The sequence below is a fragment of the Chaetura pelagica genome, unplaced genomic scaffold, assembly GCF_000747805.2.
Source record: "Chaetura pelagica isolate M959 unplaced genomic scaffold, ChaPel_1.0 scaffold108, whole genome shotgun sequence".
NCBI lineage: Eukaryota > Metazoa > Chordata > Aves > Apodiformes > Apodidae > Chaetura > Chaetura pelagica.
The window spans coordinates 3,927,565-3,939,574 of NW_009970718.1; the positions used below are offsets into that span (position 1 = coordinate 3,927,565).

The 12,010-nt window shown below is 36.2% G+C and overlaps 1 protein-coding gene across 1 annotated transcript in view; it reads right to left on the reverse strand.

Annotated features, from left to right (window-relative positions):
• Positions 1 to 12,010, reverse strand: part of SCAF11 (SR-related CTD-associated factor 11) — a 30,168-nt gene that overhangs the window by 15,312 nt on the left and 2,846 nt on the right. The window contains exons 3-7 of the mRNA XM_010006288.1: positions 4,772 to 4,849; positions 3,167 to 3,264; positions 2,476 to 2,543; positions 1,801 to 1,847; positions 643 to 749 (exon numbers count right to left, since the gene is read on the reverse strand). Of these exons, the coding sequence (XP_010004590.1) occupies positions 643 to 749; positions 1,801 to 1,847; positions 2,476 to 2,543; positions 3,167 to 3,264; positions 4,772 to 4,849 (398 nt within the window). The remainder of the gene's footprint in view (positions 1 to 642; positions 750 to 1,800; positions 1,848 to 2,475; positions 2,544 to 3,166; positions 3,265 to 4,771; positions 4,850 to 12,010) is intronic.

Below are 12,010 nucleotides of genomic sequence, written 5' to 3' on the forward strand. Positions count from 1 at the left end.
GTTGTCTTCATTTATAGACTGCTGAAAACCTACAGACAATTTTTTTTTTATTTTGCCATTTCAGTCAAATACTGTTCTTCTAGACTGTTCTTCCATCTTCTCAACCAAAAAAAAAAAAAGTGGTTTTTTTTGGTGGTGTTTGTTTTTTTACACCTATTCGTAAGTATTAGGCTCATTTAGCAAGATTGCTAAATTGTAGTTTGTATGTTTAAAGTGTTTCCCTCAGAGTCAAGGAACAACAAAAATGATTTTTTATAATACAAAACAGGATATTTACTGTTAACTGTCTTGCTAACTGCTGTTGTAGTAACAGCACTAACCTTTTCCTATCCAAGGGTTCAACTCAGCCAGGAGTTCAAATATGAACTAAAAAGAAAACTCATTAACTCTTATTAAATCAATGATATTAAAAGCACATACAATTATTTTAATGCTGAACACAAAACAGATTGGGGTGTGCCCTTAACAATACTCATTTTAAGATGTTTGTGTTTCTCTTTTAACTGCCCTTCATCAATGAATATAAACCCAGCCAATTTTCAAAATGTTTCAAGCTAGTATATACAGACAGAAGCAGAAGGAACTGTAGCATCTACAATACAGTAAACCAACAGTTTATGTGAAGCACTAATACATACTAACCAGTCATTTCTACAGCTAAAAAAAGATTCTTCATTGCTACCACCAGCCGGAAGCGTGCTGAAGAAATTAGTTCTGAGGCACTCATTCCAGCAGGCCTGTCTGCTGGGCTACAAAAAAAAATTATAAATCAAAGACATCCAAAATAAAATAATTAACATTTAATACATGAAGATGCACTGAAAAGTCAGCAGGACTTCAGCTCACAAAAAGCAGGAACCATAGCAGCTCTGCAGTTACAGGTTGAGAGTTGGAGGTAGAACAATCCAATTTTCTGTATTCGGTCTCTTAATTTTGTATCTGCTCTTAGTAGATAAAATTTTTTATTTTATATTGGCTTTCCATGGCAAAAGCTTTAATGCTCCCTACAGAAACTGTAAATAAATGAGCCTGATCTTTGCTATTTCACAATTACCGTTTCTGCTACTTAAAGAACCACATCAGGCAGCACACTGCTAGCACCTTCGGGCCACATCAGAGCAGTTCACTGAATAGTTTCAAAGTAACAAGAAAGCCTAATGTAAATAGCTGGGATTCTCTGCCTTCAGGCACGACTACAAAACGGAAGATTGACTGGTGCATCTGTTTACTGGGCTCTCACACAAAGGCACAATACTAGGAACCCCCTTAGTGTTTCAATAAATACCACCTTCTGTTTCAGTTAACAGTGCCTCACTACCCATTGACTGGTGTCTTGCCTTTTGTGCAGTAAACAGCTCAGCTCTAAACAGCAAACTTGGAAACACAAGCATTCCTGGGACTAACCTCCCATTATAAAAACAACTTGATGCAAACTAAAATGTCCATGGCTTATTCATATGACAATTTACTTTGTTGATTACAACTATGTATTTTCATGAAAATAATGGAAAGCTTTGTATAATGGTACTTAGCTAAGAGCTTGTAGGTGACGCCACCTTCTTTAGGTGAAGATGAAAACAGCATAGCCACAGTACTTCATAATGTAACCTCCTAATCTCAATGAAAGACACTCATAACCTAGCACTCTAATTACTTCATTCAAGACAAACAGACAAAATAAAGTTTGGATCATACTGAAATGAACAATTAGAAAAAGTTAACTTTAAAAAGTAGAAGTTTTGGAAAAGCTTTCATGAACAAGTTTGCTAAAGTTTCAGTATCAGAACCAACCTTGTTTACCTTCACAGACAAAGCTTTCTTATTTCGTTTCTCACAGAAAATATTACCTGTGTGGAATAAGAAACAGAACTTTGATCTTTTGCATATTCGTGTGTCAAAATTATTAATGTAATAAAATAATAATGTAATAATGTAAATGAAAATGCTGAAGTGCATTTACAATGTTTATATACAAACTCAGTAAAATTAAAAGGCATGCACCTTCACAGTAGCTTTTTATATATGAAGCAGTTTTCACCTCTTCAGATACTCGCTTAGCTTCCTAAGTTATGAACACACTCACCAAAGCACACCTATTAAACAAGCCTCTCAAAATGGCAGCCCCAAAATACAACTGTGTGTCTTCTGTCTGAGGCTCTCACTAAAAAAAACTCACTGTGAATACAAGCCAGTCATTAGCTGTGCACCCATTGTCTAAGGCAACAAATGAGTTCAGGCTGAAACCAAATCCATTTCACCTGTGACTGAAACTGAAAAGGCAGTCTTTCCAGTAAAATAAGAACAGTTCCATATACTGCAGTTTCTTCTCTTAAGTTCCATGCCTCTATTCCTTGGTATTTAGTTTTCATATGCAAATGTAAGCAATAAAAAATTAAACTGACTCACCAATAAAAAGTTCTAGAGTTCCTTAAAAAACCAAGCACTTTAGTAAATGGAGGACAAATACCAACTTACTGTATTTTTTCTTCACAGCTTTGCTTAATTTTGCTGCTAATGGCCCTCTTTCTGGACACACAGCTCTTCTGCAAGATTAACAAAAGATTACAGAAGTAATTTCTGGGCCTATTTAAACTAACAGTACACACCAAAACAAAATCCACTCCTATTTTAAGAAATTTTTATTTTGTGCCCATAAATCAAGTTCTGACTGCTATCAAATCAAATTATGGCAAGATAAGTTTTGAGAAACAGGCACAGTGTTTCCACAGTTCCTGCTCAAACTCACTGGAGTAAAATCAGTTCTTGATCACACTATAAGAGGAAAACCACTGATGGTTATGATAACATGCAAGAAAGGGGATGTCTGTTTAGATAACCAAAGAAAAAGATTCAGACGGTTAAAATATGACCAAGCCATAAATCTTAAGCAAATTAACAAGAAATTTGTCAGAATTGCTTGAAAAATGCAACTTTTATAGAGCTCAATGCATGAAATACATAGATCCTTAATTCTTACTTGATTTTGTAAGAATTCCAGTGGGAATTATCACATCAGTGATGAAGGTAAAGCTGAACTACCATTGACAAAAAGTCAATTTTAAAATAAACTTCTGAAAAATTTTCCAGGGTGTACATGTTAAAATAATTGATCTTGTGTATTTTGAATATTCCAGTTAGAATGCTTGAAATTATCTGGATAACCCACCTCACAAATCTTCTCATCTTTGCATAGCTATATTTTCCCTTATTGCAGGCACAGTTTTCCTCCTCTTCCTTCCTCCTCCTTTGTTTTTTAACCTGAATCTGTATTGAATAACAAAGTCAGTCCGATCTAGAATCTCACTACACATGGGCTTTAAATACATTCAAAGACTCTTAAGGTCCACAGAGAAAATAACCTCAAACAGAAGGGCTCAAAAACATTTCAAATAATTTCAAGTCATGAAGCTGTAAGTTTTTAAAAATGAGTTGGTTGATCTGAATGCACAAGGTTCAGCTTGGGAAACTACTGAACTACCGCTCAATTTCCAATGCTTCCTCACATAAAAAAAAATTACCTGATTTTCAACTGGAGTAAAATACAGAGATTACATAACATTTTTTTCCCCACATTTTTAAAATTGTCAGAAAGCAATGTATTTTTGATTACTTAATGTGAAGTTACTTCAATGGCTATACAGCAATTGTTTGCATTAGTTATTTTGTATTTCCTCATTCTAGAATCCTGGCTTTGTATGCAACTCTTTAAGCTATTAGCATTCTAATTATGAGTATCACAAAGGGAAAACTACCAGTATCCTAAAAGTGCCTCTGCTAATATTGACCGCCATGTCAGCATTTCTTGGTACACGTTCCATCTACCCCTACTGCTCCAGTGGCTCTTTTTCAGAGCAGGATCCTTGTTCTCTGCCCATCTTTTTACACAGCAGTTCTAAAAACAAAGAACCCTTCAAACTATATTTTGATACAGCCTTTACACTCCTCCAAATGAAAACTTTGTTTTGTCTTGTTTCAGCTGCTTCCTTGATTCTTTAGAAATACGTAAGATAAAAAATGCTACCATGACTTTCTAGAAGGAAGTATCTGCAGCTGCCTCTCTGGTTCCTTTGCAGTTGACTACCTGGGTGTCCAGAAGCACAAGAAAAGGACAGTGGGAGCTTGTTTTCTAAACATAGCAAAATGCAAACTAAACAGCTTAGGAATTACTTGTAACCATAATTTCACCAGAGAATTTCAAAATTGTACACAGACTTATCAGCATCTTTCTAGTTACACTTTCAAAATAATCAGAATCAAGTTTTATTTTCCTACTGGATTAACTACTCTCCACAGCAGTATTATTCAGAAGAGTCAAAAGCTGAAAACATTCAGCATTTAGATTGAACAAGGTTTAGTATTAATTGATTCCTCTTGCCTTCGTGTGTTTTTGTCTGTGAATTGGAGGCTGTGAACACAGAAGATGCATCTCGGCTAAAAAAAAAGGTAAGACTCCATGCTAATTGATACAGCACTTGTTTACAAAACCTGGTTAAAAAACACTGAGACCAATTACTGCTATTCTTTAATATATCAAGAATGCTCAAAGATACTATAAAGTAGGAACAACAGCTTTGTGATCATTATTACTGTGAGCACGTGCCTTGAAAAAAATTAGAATAATCCCTAGCTTCATATATGTAATATAAACATTAAAACAATGCTTATTTCTTTAGGAAAGCTTATTTAACACAGATGTATGAACAAAAGGCTGCAGCATACCTAGAGTGTTCCTACAACTGAAGTTATTTAAGAAAATAAGCCTGGAACTTACTTTTATCCGCTCTTCTAGTGCATCAAGTCTGTGGACTGCTTGAAACGGTCTGCGATCAATAGGACATGAAGCCTGTGTCTGAAAAATTTTATTACAATATTTGTAATAGGTTGGAAGAAGTCTCAGTTTTCTATACTTTCAGCCACTATTATAGTAGGATATAGAAATATACAAAATCTTAAGTTGTTCACATTAAGAATGTAATAGCACACACCATCCATACACTTGGTATTTTCTTTTGTATAAGTAGAGGTCTTCTATGAAAAATCTAAAGGCAACAAGAATGTAACTCAGGAAGTAGGGTTCAAAAAAGGACAAGCATTTAACATTGTTAGCTATATTTTTAAATTTTTTAATCCCTCTTAGGTAACTCTGATTTTATACCAATGCACAAATGTCCATTCTATTTCTTATTGTTCTAATATTTTATTTCTTTATGTTCTTTTCAACAAAGTTTGTTGGGTCATGTCCCTCCCAAAATATATAACTGTAAGGACCAAGAGCAAACAGGGTAACAACTTCCCTCATCTTGCATATCCATATGACTATATTCCATCGTTTTATTTACAGTCAGCAGAAAGAACAGATTCCCACATTTAAGACAACTTAAGTTTTACAAATCACTTTGCAAGAGAATAGAACTGAAGGTTATTTTATCCTACTACTTGAAGGAAATACGGATTTATTAGTTTATCTCCAGTCACCTAAATGCCCTCTCATTGAGGCTGCAATGCATCAGATACATGCAGGCACACACACAGAACAATGAAACATTCTTAACTATGGAATAGGGAAGTTTCAGCTAAAGCTCCACCCAACTAGATCACAGTCGGTCACCTTTCAGAAAAATCCATACTAGATATTAGTTTTTGATGATAGAGAACTGTTTATTCATTTTAATTCCATGTATGTGTTTGTGGGGGTTTTTATGGGTTTTCTCCGTTTGTTTTGTTTGGGTTTTTTTGTTGTCCTGTCCCTCTGCTTCATTCCACTAGTCCTCTGTTCAGAATTCTTGTAAAAGAAAGAAAAAACCCTCACACCTAGTCTCCAGCCCTAATTCACCCACTGAGCAAGAGCCAGTATATGAATTATATGCCTTTAAGAGGCATGCAATTTCTGCCCTTACATGAACTATCAGAGTATTACCTATGCAAGCAAGATGTAGTGTTAAAATTGCACAGACAGCTATGGGAAACTGGCATATGAACTCTGCCATGAAATTCAGTGTTTATTTTTCGTTTTTTCACTAGGGCTTTTTATTTTCTTGTTGATTTTGTTATTTGCTCAATTTCAAAGATTATTCAACTTCTTTTTCACCCATACAGCCCCCAAACCTCAAGTATTTAGGCAGCTTCTGATTTTAATTGAAGTAGACAGAACAAAGTTAGACTGAGTAGGACGAACACCAAACAAAACAAAACAAACCCTAGGAGTAGTTTAATGAACAAGTTGTTGAACAAGAACATTGAGTAAAACCCATTACCTCTCCTTCTGATGCTCTGTTATTTTGTCCTAACTAAAAACTTGCCCCTGTAGGGGGCTACATTTGATCCCTGCAGTGTCATGGCCTTCCTTGGTTTTCCTAACAATATTGGAATATATTGTTAATATATGTCAATATTTTAAACCAGTATCCTAAGGACTGAAATCACAAAGACCATTTTTGTCCTGTATCTAACATGAAGCTGACCCACAGCAACAAAGCTGTGTATTTTCAATTGGAATATTTGATAATATGCAACGTCCTGCACCCTGTTGCATCAGCTGCAAACTTGAAGGTAATACTCCAATTCTTAGATGTACCTGACTGTCAAAGAGAGGCAGGAGGGAGTTTTTCAGTCATTTTCAGTCTCATTTCAGGATTTACCTCAGTTGAAAAGCAACTTTTACCAAGAATACAATCTGTTTCTACATTATATTTAGAAATTAATATTAATTTACATTCCCAAGTTTAAGTCATGGTAAGTTACATTTATTATTTGCAAAGAAGTATCATAGAATACTAAGTGCTACTAAGCAGCAGTCCAAATGGTAAGTGGTTTTGCTCCACTAGAGAAATGTTCATGGTTATATATTCCATTCTTCTGGGCAAGTGTTTAACTATCATATGTTACACATAGGAGAAAAAAGAGGAACACACTCTGGAAGAATCAAAAGCTATAATTAGGTTCAGGTATGTTCAGAAACAGCAGATGCTCTTTCCACTCCTACTCAGTTGCTTTTCATAGCACTAGCTTTATCTGATAGTTTTCAACAAATCTGAAGAGCAATTCTAGTAAAGACTGGATAGCCCCCTGTTTATCCCTGTTGTCCTGAAAGCACGGTCTGTTACCCAGTGTACAAGAAGTCAATCCACACACAGAGTCAAGATATTTGCTTTAATATCCAATTCTGCACAGAAAAGGGAGCAGGGTGGTATCCCACATCACCCCCACACTATCCAGCAAACTAAAACTGTTGGATAGCCCCGAGGAAAGCTAGAGGTTAGTTCGTCTATAGAACACATTTGTCTAAACATCCATGAGCTCGTCTGTCTGCTAACATGTAAGACAACCTTTTTTAATGGAAAAGGAGGAAAAATATTCCCGTCCCTTCTCCCAAGAGTGAAACTGAACTTGTGCGGCTATAAAAAGGAGTGAGGGTTGACTACATTTTTACAAGAAGTAACCATGAGGAGTGGTGACCTTTACTAATAATGTTTTTTGAGATGGCTCAGTAACCAAAGCAGGTGTTGAAGACTTCATTTAAGGCAAGTTAGCAATTGCTCTCTTTTGAGGCTTCTGTTCAGGTAGCATAATAAGTAACAGTGAATATACACTGTCCTTTCTAGGGGAAAAACATTTAAAATAAAAAGAAATCTATTGAGATGGAATGAATCCAAGAAGTAGCTATCATTTCTACTGCTGCACATGGGAGCAGGTGTGTGGGATGCATCACAACCTTAGAAGAATCACAGCTTCATAACATTATTTTCCTTTAACACAGCTGTTTGAAAAATCAGAGCATGTGATATTTAATGTAATCAAAATAATCAGCTGGCATTTTTAGTTACTGTGCTTCCTTAACAATACTTGGAAAACACAGAACAGTAGCTCAGCACACTTGAAAATGTCTTTGATTGTTTTAATCTACACACAAAACTACTAGTTTTCATGCTGCAACTGGGTAACTCTGCAGCAATTCTTTTCCCTATCCTGCAATATTCAGAGAATACTCTTCATAAACTATGTAAGCACTCACAAAGTCTGCAACCCCTTAAGAGCTACCCATGAGCATGTCAGGGTTTGTTCTTAATAATTTTTTTTAAAAAACCCTATTTTCATAGTGTTTTATTTGTTTTTGATGACCTTCAAGAAAACCTTGCTTTAGCTCCACAGGCATAACAATGCTCAGAATTCCTGGAACTGCCTCAGAACCACAAAACTGATCCCTAAACTTAAAAAAGGAGTAAGTGTCCCTTGTTTTAATTGCATCGCTTCAAACTGCATTTATACAAAGTGAAGTAGACAAAAGGCTGAATCAGTTACTATATTTCAGTTGGGAATTAAAATACTCCACCTAGTAATAACAGTATATTAAAAAGCCTGCAATAATTCCACCTCCAACTTCAGTGAAAAGGCGAGACACTGTAACAACACAGTGAGAAACAACTCTCCACATTTTCATGAAAAAAAAGGAGAAAACCACCAGGAAATAAACTATTTTCCAGAAACATGTAGAAACTCAAGATTACTTGTTTTTTCAGTCTAGTTTTCAAAAAAGCAAGTACATTTAAGTTTTTGTAGTTATGCTTTAGGAAAGCATTATTTCTGACATGAGAGTTTAAGTTAGTGGTTTGGTTTTATTTTTAAAATACCATTCATGGATACAGATACAGAGTGAGTAAGAACAGATTCTAGTCTCAACAGCTAATAAACAGACTACCTAGTTACAATTCTAAATAGCTGTCTTCCTTCTACCTACATTACACAGATGGCTAGTCCTTAACTTCCAATCCAAAATTGCCATGAAGTGTTGACAAGCTCTACTGGAATGGTGGCTGTCTTTAGGAAAGGATGAAATTATTATTTGTGAGGATCTGTGAATTCTATGATAAGAAAGATAATGTACGTGACATCATACTTTCTTTGATACTGTATTATTGGAATAACTGAAGTGAAACTCAAAATAAGCTCACAGAGACATTTTTCCTGCACTTGTTGCTAACATTAACTTTCATGAGTTGCTGCATGAATGTACTTGATAAATTACAGACTCACAAAATGGTTACGGTTGGAACGGACCTCTGGAGGTCAACTTGTCCAACTGCCCTGCTTAAGTGGGGAAATATGCCAAGAACTGTTTATCACAAAGACAAACTAAATTTGAAAAAGATATTGAAAGACTAGATTTTCTGAAAGAATTTTATTAATACAGTTTTTCATGCAGCAGTTCTCAGATGCACTGTCTATATATGCATTACCTCGGACACACGTGAACAAGAAGGTTTTATATTGTTTTGAGTTTTAGGTTTGGGGTTTCTTTGAATACACTGCATATGTGGTTCATTAATGCAATCTTGATCCTGCCCACAGCGCTCAGTATTGCAGATGACTGTTGAACTTGTTGCCAACATAAGCTGATTTCTCCCTATATCCTTTAGGACAAAAGAAATCCAGAGGAGAACGAATACAAATAAAGCATTCCAGCTGCCATACAGGTAAATCTCTTTACCCTCAGAAGAATATACATGTGCAGTACACTCTACATAGTCAATGATTCAAATCTTATACCAGCACAAAGAAATGACTATACTAAGAACAGAACATCTGCTAGAAATGAAGTGCAAGACAGCTCTTGTGCCAAGAGCTTAGCTTTATTAAATTAACCACTGATACTGCACACCTACCTGAATATGCCCCAGTGCTTTGGAGAATTTACAGCTGAATGTAGTCCACTTTCAAAGCACAGAATCTTAGAAATCCTTGGTTGACAAGCAGCTGAATATGAGCCAGCAGTATGGCCAGGTGGCCAAGAAGGCCAACAGCATCCTGGCTTGTATCAGGAAGAGTGCAGCCAGCAGGACTAGGGAAGTGAACTGTCCCCTGTACTAAGTACCAGTAAGCCCCCACCTCAAATACTGAAGGACACTAAGGTGCTGGAGCAATTTCAGAGAAGACCCACTGAGCTGGTAAAGGGTCTGGAGCACAAGCCTTATGAAGAGTGGCTGAGGAAATTGGGGTTGTTCAGTCTAGAGAGGAGAAGGCTGAGGGGAAACGTTATTGCTCTCTGCAACTACCTGAAAGGAGGTTGTAATGAGGTGGGGGGATTGGTCTTTTCTTGCATGTAACTGGTGATAGGACAAGAGGAAATGTCCTCAAGTTGTGTCAGGGGAGGTTTAGATTGGATATTAGGAAAAATTTATTTACTGAAAGAGTGGACAGGCATTGGAACAGGCTGCCCAGGAAGTGGTAGAATCACCATCCCTGGAGGTATTAAAAAAATGTGGACATAACATCTTCAGGACACTTTAGTTGGATAGTGGTGTTGGGTTGACAGTTGGACTTTAGAATCTTAGAGGCTTTTCCCAACTTCAATGATTCTATGCCAACTGAATAACAAAATACAAGCATACCAGAAAAACAATGTTAAAAAACTTATAGTTTTGACCCAACTCATTTTAATCTGCTAGTGGTATTACAGACAAGAGAAACACGTAACTTCCTTTGGTATAATACAATAGAACTGATGGTGTTTGAGGGCTCTAGATGGAAGTTTTTTGGCAGTTTTGTTGTTGGAACACCCCATTTTCTACACACAGAGCAATAGCCAAAGCTCCCTCTTTGTTATGTGGTCAGAATAATGCTTTATACTGACAGCAACCCTTCATTTCCACTAAACTTCAGTACTCACATTGAAGGCGGCGTCCAATAACCTCAGCTCCAGATTTAGTGCCTTTTACTTCTTATGATTTTCCAACACAGTCTCAATGAAATACAAAGTTTCAAGCCTGAAACTCTCCATTAGTAAATTACACAATGTCGGCTTGCAGAGGCAGTTGACAGCTAGCACAGGATGGATGATATTTATGTTAATCTTTGCTTGCCTATCGAAAACAGTCCCTAACAGTCTATGTGCCCAGTGCTGCCCAGCAATTCCTGGGAGAGCACGGGTTAGCAGGGCCAAAGGCACATAAGATGAGAGTCTAATAGTACAGGAGACTTTAATAGTACAGGCAACTGAATTTAGTGCACAGCCATGCTCTCAGATGCTGCAATTAACTACAATAAACATAGCCAAAGCCAGCAGAACAACTTAAGGGACATTTTTAAAAGAGTTACTTCAAAGACTTCTTAGTGGGGATTCTGATGTCCCTCTCAATTTTCTTTTAGAAGTTGGATACCCATCCTCAAAGGGAAAGAAAATACAGCTCTGACTCAACTGTAATGCTACTTAATTCTGAAACTAAATGCTTAGAATTAGCCATCAGGATCTAATATTTTAGACATTACACACCAAACTTCCTATCCCTTTTTAGCCCTTCATAGAATGAATCAGAAGATACAATTAAGAAGAACCTAACAAATAATTAAGAATTAACCTAAGAACAATTATTGCATATTGCTTTTAAGCACACATATAAGTATACTCTCTCAAGAAGTGAGATCTTAGAAGTGTTACAGTTGCTGCTTGTAGACAGAAAACCCACTGGCAGAGGACACTTAACTGCAGTTACAATGCTGAAAATCTACAGATTGAAGAGGAAACAGAATGGTAAACAAACTCTTACCCTCTGCCTAAACTGCCCTGGTTTAATTAGAACATACACAGTTATACATATAAGCCATAAACTCTCAGAAGAACAATAATCACATACAATTTCAAAACAACAGCTTTGTTGTTTTCAACACAAAGTAGTTGCTCCTGTTATACTTTGAAGTGCAGATGTAAGACACAAGACAGAAGGAGAGAGGAAATACACAACTTGAAAACAGACTGCTGGCGAAGCCTTTAAGTGTACTGAGCATAACTGTAGATACATGAAAGTGTATCCAGCACTTGAATAGGGTAATAGTGTTTTTAAAACCAATTTATTTATACCAAATAAAAATACCTAACCTTTAAACAGACTCTGGTAGCATAGTTTTTAAAGAGCAGATTTTTTTTGTATCTTCATTATTCAGAGAGACGACTTGTCAATTATTTAGCTTTCATTAGTTATTATGAACCAAGAACTACCAGATAAAGCTAAATTTTATG